Source organism: Peromyscus maniculatus, chromosome 10 (assembly GCF_049852395.1).
Source record: "Peromyscus maniculatus bairdii isolate BWxNUB_F1_BW_parent chromosome 10, HU_Pman_BW_mat_3.1, whole genome shotgun sequence".
Classification (NCBI taxonomy): Eukaryota; Metazoa; Chordata; class Mammalia; order Rodentia; family Cricetidae; genus Peromyscus; species Peromyscus maniculatus.
The window spans coordinates 9,065,178-9,078,678 of NC_134861.1; the positions used below are offsets into that span (position 1 = coordinate 9,065,178).

At 45.4% G+C, this 13,501-nt stretch overlaps 2 protein-coding genes across 10 annotated transcripts in view; one reads left to right on the forward strand and one right to left on the reverse strand.

The window, feature by feature from the left end:
* The window catches only part of LOC102922011 (uncharacterized), a 134,190-nt gene extending 133,291 nt beyond the window's left edge, over positions 1-899 (forward strand). For all 9 annotated transcript variants that reach the window (XM_076545857.1, XM_042285666.2, XM_076545858.1 and 6 more), the window contains one exon: positions 377-899. In XM_076545857.1, coding sequence (XP_076401972.1) covers positions 377-628 — 252 coding nt within the window. In that variant the 3' untranslated portion in view covers positions 629-899. The remainder of the gene's footprint in view (positions 1-376) is intronic.
* A 7,662-nt stretch (positions 900-8,561) lies between these two features.
* Positions 8,562-12,914, reverse strand: Mrps24 (mitochondrial ribosomal protein S24). The gene is made up of 4 exons (XM_006972976.4): positions 12,666-12,914; positions 12,524-12,592; positions 12,326-12,437; positions 8,562-8,930 (listed from the first exon to the last, which is right to left on the reverse strand). Exons 1-4 carry the CDS (start codon positions 12,702-12,704, stop codon positions 8,647-8,649), a joined length of 504 nt encoding a protein of 167 aa, XP_006973038.1. The 5' UTR covers positions 12,705-12,914; the 3' UTR covers positions 8,562-8,646.
* Positions 12,915-13,501: the final 587 nt, after the last annotated feature.

Genomic DNA, 13,501 nt, shown 5'->3' on the forward strand with positions numbered 1-13,501 from the left:
AGGGCTGAGGTAACGAACACAGGGCCCGGGTTCAACTCTAGCACCATTCAAAGGAAAACAATATACTATTCTTAGGTTTTCAAGTTTTTAATCAGGTTTTGGTTTTTGTTTGTTTGGATTTGTTTGAGACAAGGGTTCATTCTATAGACCAGACTGACTTTAAATTCAGAGATCTATCTGCCTCTGCCTCCCATGTGCCTGGCTTTATGTTTTCAATGTAATGCAGTTGACACTAGTAATAAAAATTGTAAGTCCCAGCATCTTATTTAACACACTTACAACTGCCTGTGAGTCCATGATTCTTAACGAAAGGGAACAAGAGCAAAGTGATTGATCAAAAGTTAATTATTTTGGAATTTTGTACTTTTTGCTTTAGACCCAAGCAAGAGATGAAAACCACACTGAGGATTTAAGAGACACTAATGATGTGGTAATGATAAGCCAGATGGAACTCAGAATTAAAAACTTGGAATCTCAGCTGGCCACGAGGGGAGCTCAGCAAAGTCTCCGTGAAGGGGGAAGGCTGAAATCCGAGCACCCTTATGCGGGAGAGAGTGGCCTGACGCAGCCATTGAGGAAAGAGCCGAGTGAGCAAGCCAAGCAGAGTCCACGGAGTCCACGGAAATAGCGGAGCTCGGCTTGCCTCTGCCAAGGCTGACAGACTCGGAGTTAGAAAACGGATGTGCACTTGAACTGCCTGCCGTTCAGGGAGGCTCTTGTTTCTTCCTTTTCAGTTTGGATTTCTGTGGCCGTTTGCCCCTCCCCAAGGCTCTCATGTAGCTAGCCTGATTCGTGAGTCTTTTAGATTAGTATCGAAAGCTTTCTATATAGGCATTTATATGCTTATTAAACTACTCTTTGCCATTTTAATAAATAGAAATCTTAGCATGTGTTAACTATTTGGGAAGTATTACAACTTGAATGGTGGTGGACAGGGAGTAATGACAGACTTGCCCTGGCATGTTCTGACTTTCCTGGATTAGGATCTTTGGTGTTACCTATGGAAGGGTCTCTGTTAACAAACTGTCATTGACAAGTTTTCGAGACTGTTTAAGACATGCTTATGACACAGGAAAGAAACAAATGAAGGAAAGAATATTCAGAAAATCATCAGAATAACTGCATGGTCAGTGTGAAGGGGTGTGAACCTCGGAAAGTTCGGCCCCACCCTAGATGGCTTGGTAAAGTCACAACAATGGACCTCAGCCACGCTCACTCTGCTGATCACCAAATCCAGTTGTCTCCTCCTCCCCCAGAGTCGCTCTCTGTCATCCCTCAATCATGCCTTGGTCAAAAAGGACGTTAGCCCAGGTTTCAGGTGAATTGTGCAGCCAGTAAAAGCAAAACCTTGAAAGGGCCAGGCGATGGTGGTGCATGACTTTAATCCCAGCACTTGGGCCAGCCTGGTCTACAAAGCAAGTTCCAGGCCAGGCACCAAAGCTACACAGAGAAACCCTGTCTCAAAAAACAAATGAACAAAAAACCTTGAAATGACTTTAAGAAAGAACTTTTTTTTTTTTTTTTTTTTTTTGGTTTTTCGAGACAGGGTTTCTCTGTGTAGCTTTGCGCCTTTCCTGGAGCTCACTTGGTAGCCCAGGCTGGCCTCGAACTCACAGAGATCCGCCTGCCTCTGCCTCCCGAGTGCTGGGATTAAAGGCGTGCGCCACCAACGCCCGGCTAAGAAAGAACTTTTTAAGTCCTAAGCCAATTTACAAAACACAAGTTACTTCTATATTGGTTTTCAGTTTTATTTTTAATTAAATACACTTAAGATCACAATAATTATTAATAAATGTATGTACAACATGATTTTTTTTCAGCTAAACAGATTATTATACCCATCATCCACATAATTTTACTCTTTAAAGTACAAGTATTAGGGCTGGAGAGATGGCTCAGTGGTTAAGAGCATTTGCTGCTCTTCCAGAGGACCCAGGTTCAAGTCCTAGCATCCACAGGGCAGCTCATGACCATAGCTACAGTCCCAAGGTATCCAATGCCCTCTGCTGGCATCCTAGGGCACTACATGCACATAGTACATGGATATACACATAGACAAAATACCCATACACATACAAATTAAAGGAACAAAAATCCCTAATACAAACATTTTCATGGCATCATTAAGATTTTTTTTTGGGGGGGGCGTTTCAAGACAGGGTTTCTCTATGTAGCCCTGGCTGTCCTAGAACTCTTATCTGTAGACCAGGCTAGCCTCGAACTCACAGAGATCTGCCTGTCTCTGCCTCCCAAGTGCTGGGATTAAAGGCATGTGCCACCACCACCACCACCTGGCTAAGATTTTTTAAATTTAATTATGTGTACATGTGTGGGTATGTGCACATGAGTTCAGGTATTCAAAGAGGCCAGAGGAGTCAGATGCCCCTGGGCTGGAGTTACATTTGGTTGTGAACACTCGATGTGGGTGGTGAGAATTGAACTTGGGTCCACTGGAAGAGCAGTATGTGATCTTAACTCTGGAGCCATCTCTCCAGCCCCATCTTCAAGAATGTTGTCGGTGGATCCCTTCCTTCCAGAAGTCAGTGTTACCTTCCTGTTAAATCGCCTCTCTTGCTTTCTTAGAGTCACCAGTTAGTTCAGAATCCCTCTAGAAATGTTTATTTATAATAATTTTAAATCTATAATGTGTGCAGTGGCATTTTCACCTTTAAGGCACTGTCTGAATGGAAATTCTGTTTAATTGTATGACTCCCTTTAGGAAACAGTCACTTGGAGAAGGAGATATATTCTGCAGTCTGCAGTCTTCCTGCGACTAGAGAGAGGCTGGAGGTGGCCAGTCGACAACCTCTGTGGCTTTAACAGTAGGAGAGAATTTGGCCAAGTATTCTAAGGGGAAACCTGTCCTGAGTGCCCTTGTAATGAGCAGCTTCAGGACAGTGTTGTTATGGAGTTTGTGACCCCCGGGAAAAGACTGTAGACTCAATCCAATTAGAGTTAAAAGATTTATTGATTAGCTGCTAGCAGGATGACAGCCTTAGAGCTGAATCTTGGACATGTCATGAAGGAAGGGCCTGAGGAAAGGTTTTTTTAAGGGCAAAACCACAAGAAGACCTTCAAGCAAACCAAAGCTGGTCTGTTCTGCCAAGTTTAAGTGGTTAAGGAGGAAACCATCTTTAGTTATCTGTGTAAGAAAGTTACAGAAACCAAAAAGGCAGTTAGTCATGTCATAACAAGTAGATGGTCACGGTTGGACATTTTGGGGTAGGGGTCACTAAGTCAAGGTTGCTGGGAATGTATCTTCTAGGGACTGGAGTCAGAGATGATTGGCTGGTGGGTACCAAGATGGATGCCTAACATAGAGTGCATTTCCATTAGCCATCACATTCCTACTGACTCTAGATCATATGGATCAAATCACATTTATGTAGAGCTAAAGGTTGATATCTTAATTATGTTGAATATATAGTATAATATGTATGTGTGTATGTGTGTGTGTGTGTGTGTGTGTGTGTAAGTAGCCAGTTTATGATACAAGGGCCAATACAAAACAAATTCCATGTATTTTTTTGTGTGTGTGTGCTTTTTTTATTGTTGTTTTGGTTTGCTTTTTGTTGTGTTTTTGATGTTTTTTTTTTTTTTTTAGAGAGAGAGAGAGAACATGAAATTGGGTGGATTGAGAGGAGGGGGAAGATCTGAAAGCAACTGGGAAAGGGGAAAGAATATGATCAAAATATATTTTATGAAAAAAATTTAAATAATACAGCATTTGCTGCTCTTTCAGAGGATCCTAGCACCCATATCAGGTGGTTTATAACCATCTGTAAGTCTAGCTCCCAAGGATCTATCACCCACTTCTGGTCTCCACAGGCATCTTCATGCATGTGTGTGTACACATGAAGACAGACATGCATACACATAAATGAAAAATGAAATAATTTTAAAAATATTTAAAAAAATAATTATGTTAACTTTATTCATAAATGAAAACCAAGTGATATAACTTACAGTGAAATTTGGTTCAAGGAAATGAATATTACTGTCTCTAATTAATGGTATAATGCATGATGCTTTAAGTTGGCTTCTACGTAATTTAAGCAGGCTGTGAGTCATAACACTTTTAGAGTTTCCTGCAGCGTGAAAGGTTGACACCCCAATCAGAAGTGAATGATTCACAACCAAACATATAATCACACAGTTTTAATTTAAATGAAAATGATACAAATGTATTATATAAAGTAAAAAAAAAACATAACATTAAAGAAAACTAAATTCTTTTTACATTTGTTTTTCAGTTTCTTTAAATACAAGAATATCATTAATTGCTATATTATGCTACTGCAACTTCATCATATTTTGTAATCATTGCTGTACACATTCATTGTTGATGTAGTGGAATTTGGATAGCTAAGTTAGCATATATTTGAATTTCATCTATAATTGTACAAACAACTGAGGTACAGTATGACATGATCATACATCCACACAACTTTGACATTTTGACAATGTCCACCCCTGTATTAACCTTTTCATACCTCATCATCCTTTTCCCCTTCTGCATCCTTAGTAGTCTTCTGTTACTTTACTGTCCTACACACACACACACACACACACACACAAAAAAAAAAAAAAAAAACACCACACCTAAATTTCACACTTGAAATAAAACTTGTAATACATGTCTTTGTTGGTGTAGCTTATTTCACTTAACATAATGATCTCAATTTTTTTCTGTTTCATGCGAAAAATAAATAGCACAATGATTTCATTCTTCTTTCTGGAAAAATAAACTTTTATCATGCACATACATTGTATTTGTTACCAATTGATCTGTTGACAGGCACCCAGGCTGATTCTGTATCTTGAGTCCTGTGATTGATGCCACTGTAGACAGATGCAAGCAAGATTCTGTATCGTCAGCTTTTATTCCTTTTCATACACACCCTGAAGAGTCACAACTGTGTCTGCCAGTAGTTCTATATTCGTTTACTTACTATTCATTTAGTTCATTATATGAGTGTTGGTGTTTTGACTGTTTATGTTTGTGCAGCCTGGGCATGCAGTGCCCACAGAGGGAATAAGAGGGCATTGATCTCTTGGCACTGGCTGTGAGCCATCTTATAGGAGCTGGGAATTGGAAGTAGGTCCTCTGCAAGAGCAGCCAGTGCTCTTCACCAGGAAACCATAACGCCAGCTCTGGTTATTATCATATAATATGTAATTGTAATAAAATATATAGGGGTGTTCCATAGTAATTTGCATAGGAAACAAAGTACATTCCCCCAAGTATGTAGAAGGGACATTTTTTCTGCTTCCTCACCAACAAATGCTTTCATAGTTGTTTGTTCTAAATGGGAGAGATGGACTCTCAATGTAGCTCTGATTTGCATTTCCCTGGTGGCTAAGAATAGTGGACATTTCTTCCTGTATTTGCTGGCAGTTTCTACATCCTCACCTGAAAAGTTTCTCTTGTTTTGTGCATGTGTTTATTGGAATGTTTGTTCTTTGGGCATTTAAGTTTTTGAGTTATTTATATGCGCTGTGTCTCAATCCTCTGTTGAATATCTGGAAAATATTTCTCCCATTTTGCACATCTTCAGTTTGTCAATCACCTTCCTTCTGTGTGTGGGAGCTTTTAAATTTTGCACGATCTGGTTGGGTGACTCTTGCTGCTCTTTCCCGAGCTTTTCCGAGCCTATCCAGAACAGTGTTGTCTCTCCCTCTACACTGAAGCCTTCCCGCTGGTCCAATCTTACACTAGCATCTGTTCCATTTCCAGATGCTTTTTGTGTAGCGTGCATCACAGGGATCTCATCTTAGAGCTGTACATCTCCACTTTTCCCAGCACACCTGCTCCCTCTTTCCAATTGTGTGTTCCAGGCACTTTTGTTGAGCCTCAAACAGCTGTATTGCTCTGGGATAACATCTGGTTCCCATCCCACTGATCTACATGTCTGTCCTGAGCCAGCACCATGCTGGTTTGGTTTCTTGTTTCTTACCATGGCTCTGCACTGTAGCTTGAAGTCAGGTGGTGTCTCTAACACGGCCCTTTTTGCTCGTTTTTAAAATGAGGTGTTTCACCATCATTTGAATGATATTTTCCTAAGACGGGAGTGACATCCAGGCTCTTTAAATATGAGCTTCAGCAAACAGGATCAGCTACTCAAAACTGCATGTCACTCTAGCTCCAGGAAATTCTCTGGTCTCTGCAGGCAACTGAACACATACATGTGTATACATACACATACACACACACACACACACACACACACACACACACACACACACACACACACTGAAAAAGGGAGGAAGGAAGGAATGTTATAAACAGCACATGCCTGTAATCTAGGCTCTCAGCTCAGGAGGTGGAGGCAGGAGGGTCTCAAGTCTTTCCAGGCAAGCCTAGCCTAAAAACAAGATCCTGTCTCTAAATAAGTCTTGCATAAATCTATCATACAAGAGAGGGGTCGTTATGGGGAGAGGGGAGAGAAGGGGGTGGGTAGAGGAGGAAGCGGTGGTAACAGAAAAATTAAAAAGTATGTCTGACTACATGCTTTGGTCACAGGATGTGGAGAAATCAAGTTGGTACTGATCAGGGAGCTTCCTATCTGCTGGCCAGGGTTATCCAAAGACCGTCTCCAAAAAAAGACTGGCTGTCCTAGAACTCGCTCTGTAGCCCAGGCTGGCCTTAACTCACAGAGATCCACCTGCCTCTGCCTTCCAAGTTCTGGGATTAAAAGAATGAGCCAAAAATTTTTTTTTTGGAAGATACACTCAACAACAAAAATGTATCTCTAGAAAAGTCTCAGTATTTGAAAATTGAACACGACACTTTGTAATTTGTGGGCACTGGAATATATCTGGGACAAGCACATTGTGAGGGCTTTCTGGAAAATTCTTTCCTTTGGTGAAAACAATGTGGGCACATCCACGTGGCCACACTTCCCTTACTGTATCTATTCTGCTCACTCTGTCTTTCCGATAAGCCTGGGCAATAGCCTGGAGCTTCCTCCCTCCTCTGCCCAGCTTCCACTGGTCTTTGAGGTACAGATCTCTTAAGTGCTTCTTGGAGCTTCGAATGACCCTGAATGACCTGTAGTGGCTGTACACCCCTCATCCACTCACTCCCAAGCAAGACCGCTTTCCTCATCTTCCTTCCAGCAATTCTGTCTTAAGTTACTCAACATCTTAAAGCAGATGCAATAAACACACTTGCTCTCTTCTCCAGGAGGGAATGATGCTTAAGATAGAAAGTAGGGAGCAGGGGATCTCAGAGCCAAGGGTGGGGGCACCGGCCTTTAGTCCCAGTACTAGGGAGGCAGAGGCAGGAGGACTGGTTAGTTCAAGGCCAGCCAGGTCTATATAGTTGAATTTGAATCTGTCTCAAAATTAAAAATTAAATGTTCCCTCAGGCTAGTACACAACCCTGTAGGTGACTGTCACCTGTTGTCGGTGTGCTGGGTCCCATTCCCCAGGACATAGCTGAAATCAACTCATAGTGGACGCGCACCTATGTAATATTTGACTCCCGTTTAGTAGACTTCCCAGAACTTACAAACTGTCTCCTTAAGGCCCCCAAGCAAGAGCATCCAGAACTAAAGCCTTTGAGGGGTTTTAAGGGTTTGGGTTTTTTGCTCCCACTGTAGAAATCTGTTCATTAGAAAAGCAGGGGTTGCCAGGCAGTGGTGGACACACCTTTAATCTCAGCACTCTGAAGGCAGAGGCAGGTGGATCTGATATACAGAGCTAGTTCCAGGACAGTCAAGTCTACAAAAGAAACCCAGTCTTGAAAAACCAAAAAATAAAAATAAATAAATTAAACAAAACAGCAAGAGCTTTGGGTAAGGGGACCTTTTCATTTGGACAGGAAACAAGCTTAGGTCAAGGAGCTGCACAAGGATGTGGATGAAGTGAAGCCCTTTACCTCAAGTTCCCGCAAACCCTGAAGCGCCTCCTAGACCCTCACCCATGCTCCCCCTAAAAGGAGACAGGGCTGCAGAGATCTTCATCATGTCCGCTAAGGACTACTGCAGAGCACCCAGTTCAGTTCTCAGCACTGTCCAGACCAGCTGGATCAGGGTTCCAGACACAGTCCCAGGGAGAGGACGGGGGACCAAAAAAAGAGAGGTAACAGGAGTCAAAAGCTGGGGTCAGGAGAGCTACCTGTGACACAGCTCTTCGTACCCCTCACTCGGGGAAGCAGAAAACAAGTCAGTAAAGAGCATCTAACAGAATCAGAGCTCAGATATCTCAGGTTCCCCCTCAGCAAGGTGCACTATGGGACGGCAAATGGAGCGTTTCACATCTGTGTCTGGAACACCTGATCACACACATAGGTGGGAAATGTCAAGGGCCAGTTCCCACACGACAGCCCCCAGACCCTAGCACCAGTCCACAGCTGGCACCACCCTGGCTGAGGGGCGAAATGCCTACATCCCAACATCAGGGCCTCCAGGTGGTCTGCAGTCCAGTCTAGACCTCAACATAGTACCCACGCCCAGCAGCTCAGTCACCTGTGACTCCAGCTCCAGGAATAGCCGATGCCTTCCACCTACATGCACATACACAGACCCGCCAACACACATATAATTAAAGGTCAAATCTTCAAACGACAGGGACAAGACATTAGCAGGGTCTTTATTCAAGAGCAGCTTGGAACTGATGCCTCCATCCTCTGAGAGGAGACATTTATATGTACTTGTACACGACCTTGGAGGGCACAGTCTGAAGGTGGAGTCTCACAGGACACTTATACAAGTGTGACAACAGAGTCTCACTGTAGCCCACAAGAAAGTAGAATTTGTGTGCTGGCAGCTGCCTCAGGACCACGGCACAGATGTCCACCTGGTTGGCCCGGCGCTTCAGAACGATCTGGTCAGCCAGGCAGCCTGGAAAGGTGCCCAACATGAACTTCCGAAGGAAAACATCTTCCAGTGTTCTCTCTGCAGCATGATCTTCTCCATCCAGGTTACCTGAAGAGGATGTCACAGAAGAGTCGGCTAAGGGAGCTGTGCCTTCAACAGCTGTGTGTGTGGGACTCTCACATTCAACAGGACTGGACATTCAATTCCATCCCTTGCCCACAGCCATTCCCCATTTCTTCTAATGGAGGAAGACTGACATCTTAAATTCAAAGCACAAGGATGCCAAGATGGCTCAGCAGGTAACAGTGCTCACTGTGACAGTCTAAAGACCTGAGTTCAATCCCCCAGCACACTGTAAGAAGCCAGCCACACTTCTGATGTTGTAGCCGCACTTCCAATGCTGGGTCCCTCTGCTCTCGCCCATGGGTAATCCCATTAAACTCTAGTCCACACCTTCCCACAGGAAAGCCTGGTGCAATCGCACATCTGTAAGCCCAGCACTCTTACAGGGAGGTGACAGGTGGAGACAAGAATTGCCCAGAACCTCAACTAACAGATGCCTGGAGTACAAACCACAGCAGACACAGAGAGACACCCTGTTGACAAGGTGCAAAGAGACAATTGGCTCCTGAAAGTTGCTCTCTGACCTCCACAGAGACAATGGCACATAGGTGCATGCACTTGCACACAATACAAATTGAAATAAAATTCAAAGCACCACATCATTTCTCCAGTCAGTCCTTTGAAGTCAGTGTATCACCATCCTCATTTTACAAAAGGCTGAGATGAGCTAGAGCACAACGTTGGGTAGAGTTAGCCCCCTTCCCATCTTCCTCAACTGCATGGGTAAGCCCACGGCCAGACACAGGCCACTATCTACTTCTGAACTAGCTCTATTAGGGCTACACGTCCACCTGTGGATGGATCTGCAGTCTGAGCCCTGGGTACCTGTAGCCATGCAGTGTATTTTCAAGACTCTGACTGCAGGAACCCACGGCTGTATCTTAACATCTTTTTGGGAAGGAAGGGGCTGGGCATTGAACCCAAGAATCTGTATTTTAAATGTTTTACATGTGCATCCTATTGAATGTTATGGTGAGAACTCACATGCTGAACAAAAATACAGATTCTCATTGGTTCACAACAGTTGTGGTCTACATCACTACACACTGAGCTAGTGAGTTCTAAGTCACTGCCCCCCCAGTGGTAACACACAGCAAGGTTTGTACAGGCCTCTAGTCACAATATTTTATCAACAGATTACTACATAACTAATTTTATGTGTCCTTCTATTAATATATATGGTTGACTCATTAATACTGAGCTCTGATAACACAAGCCCAAGTACAATTTATCTAACAAACACTTTCTCCATAAGACACATCAGCCTTCTTGAGCTCACAGAACACTAGACAGCATTTCAAGGCCACTCAAAGTGCCCATATCCCCAGCATAGGGCACAGTAACGTCTGAAATGTGGCTCCAGACTACCAAAAGGGCACGTCTAACATGAGCTTCTTCTACCCCAGCTGGGAACCCACAGGTGAGCCTCACTCTGCCCACATCCCCGAATGACCTTGAGTGACTTTGAGGTTACTGATAAATTTTAATCAGTGTAAGAATCTGCAAGGGCTGAGCTGGGCAGGCGGCTCACTGGGTGGACATGGACAGTCTACTGTATGGACGGGTGGCTCACTGGGTGGACAGTCTACTGTATGGGCAGGCAGCTCATTGGTGGACAGTCTAATGTATGGGCGAGCGGCTCACTGGGTGGACAGTCTACTGTATGGGCAGGCGGCTCATTGGTGGACAGTCTACTGTATGGGCAGGCAGCTCATTGGGTGGACAGTCTACTGTACTATTATGAGGATTCACACACAGGCCTCACCTGTAGATACCAGCACCTGCAATCCCCATGTTCCCACTGTGAGATGGAGGATAGAGGCAGGAGAAACCCCAGAAGCTCGCATGCCAACTAGCCTGGCACACACAGGTGGTGAAAAAGAAACCTGTCTCAAACAAGATGAAGGCAAGAACTGGCCTGAGGATGTCTTGACTTTCACATACATGCAGTGTTATATATGACATCTGCACTCACACATGAACATGTATAGACATTTTACACATGAATACCATATATACAGATTATTAAATTACACACACACACACACACACACACAGATTTGGAGTTGAAACTCCAGTATCTCAGAAAACAAATAGGCTGGTGATAGGGTGTATACCTAAACTCACAGCACTGATAAAAATGAGGCAGAAGGCCGGGCAGTGGTGGCGCACGCCTTTAATCCCAGCACTCGGGAGGCAGAGCCAGGCGGATCTCTGTGAGTTCAAGGCCAGCCTGGGCTACCAAGTGAGTTCCAGGAAAGGCGCAAAGCTACACAGAGAAACCCTGTCTCGAAAAACCAAAAAAAAAAAAAAAAAAAAGGAGGCAGAAAAGTATGTGAGCTCCAGGCCAGCCTGAGATACACTGCCACACTCACTCAAAGATGGTTTGCAGGTAAGGGTGCTTGTTTGATTCCTGGGACTTATATGGTAGGAGAGAAGTGACTCGGACAAATTGTGTATACACACACAAACACACCATGTATACAGAAATGTAAATGAATAAGAAAAATAAACTAGTGAGGAGAGGAAGAGAAAATAGAAGTCTGCAAATACAGGTTCTATGAGCAATGAAGACTGAATTTGGAACATTTGTGCAGAGTCTGTGCTTTGGTGAGTGCTGCATTATTTAGGGCACGCTCTTCCTTGGTCTAGGATTCTATGTAGACTTCACCTCCTCATTACCACTGAGTTATTACACATCTCTGTAAATTACGGCTGACCATAGAATAGCAATGTCAAATCTGGTTTGTAGGCATGAAAATAGTGTTTTCTCTGGAGGCACAATTGAGACTTTAACTCTCACAGAACAAGGAATGTTCAAATTCCTTCCAACATCCTAATCTGTGGGTCACGCTGTAATTGTGGGTGTGCTCCCTCAATGGATGTATGCAGGAAACCAGGGGTGAACAGCCAACGTGTTCCTCTGTCACTCTCCATTTCCACTTATTTACTTGTTGTTTATTTATTTTTGGCAAAGCAGCTGCTCTTTCAAGACTAGCTGTCCAGTGACCCCAGGACGGCCTGTTTCCTTCATCCTCGCACCTCTGAGCAGTGGTTACAGCCCCACCAGGTTTTCATTTGGGAGCTGGCGAGGGTCCGCATGAGTAAGCGACACCGCACTTTACTAATCCTTACTCATCTTTCCAGCCCCATAACTAAATGTCTTTTACTTTATCTTTTTTGCGACATGGTCTCACTACGTAACCCTGGCTGGCCTTAAACTTGAGTTCCGCCTCCTGAGTGCTGGGATTAAAGGCGTTCGCCATCACGCCCAGCCCCCTAACCAAAAATTCGGACCTCAGCCCTAAAGAGCAGGTTAAAGTGTCGCCCGTGCCACGTTTCGGTCAGACTGGGTGGTGGTCCTTCCCAGGTGCCCTCACCTGTGTGCAGCGACAGCCAGCCCTTTCGGTGCGCGATGTGGTGCGGGGCGTGCGCCTCCTCGTAGCTCACGGGCTTGTCCCCCTTGGCCACGCGGACCCTCGCCGCCCGGTTCTAGGAGCAAAAGGGCCGTCGTGGGGCAGCCGTGCCCAGCGCGCCCCCGCAACCCCCCAGCCCGCGGGGCGGCCCGCTGCACTCACCTTGGCGCAGACCGCGGAGGTGTGCAGGGCGCGCCAGGCGCCGGGCAGCTCCCGGCTGCACGCCAGCACCTGCGGAGGGACGGGACGTGCGTGAGCGGACACCCCGCGGCGCCCCCAGCCCTCCCGCCCGCAGCCCACTCACCCGCAGCCCCAGCCGGCGGACGGACGCGGGCAACGCCATGTTGGACCGGTGCAGCGCGGGACGCGTCAACGCGCAGCCGCCGGAAGGAGGAGCCGCGGGGCAAGAACGAATAGGAACACGGGCAGGGGGCGGGCCGAGGCGTAGAGGGCGGGGCGTGGGCGGGGTGAGGCGGGTGCCCCGCAATTTCCCTGGTGGTGCTATAAAACATGAGGTTTTTACCCTCAAGCAGCAGGTGGTAGGAGAGGCTTCGGGTCCTGCAGAGAATTGAGGAAACACGCCGGCCCTCAGAGCCCGCCCTTTCTAGCTCCCGCTCCCACCTGCGCCAGCTTTTTTGCCTGAAACTCCAGCATCCACCTCCCTTGGGCTGGGAATACAGTTGTTGACCTTCATCTGAGCAGATCCCAGAGAAGAGGTTGCTGGGCTGGCTCCTAATCTTTTAAAGGAAGGGGAAAGTGAGACAGTGTATTGAGGATGTAGCTCAGCGGTAGAGCCAGCAGAGAAAAAAAATTTTTTTAAATGGCAAGGGAATTTATGAGGATATGGCAGGGCCTGCTAATGCTCAAGCTAGAGCGATGCAAATGTAATTAGTATCCAGAAGTGATTAATGGCGGGGAGGGGTACAGGGGAGGGAATTAGCACCGTGGATATTTTATTTTAGAACTCACTGTACTAAAGAAAGCACATGGGCTCTACAGTCTGACTCTCATGATAACAAAATCTACTAAGAATGACAGGTGCCTTCAGAAGTGAACTCTTTTTAAACAGCACCTTCAAAAGGCATCCTTTCCGGCCGGGCTTTAATCCCAGCACTCAAGAGGCAGAAGCAAGCAAATCTC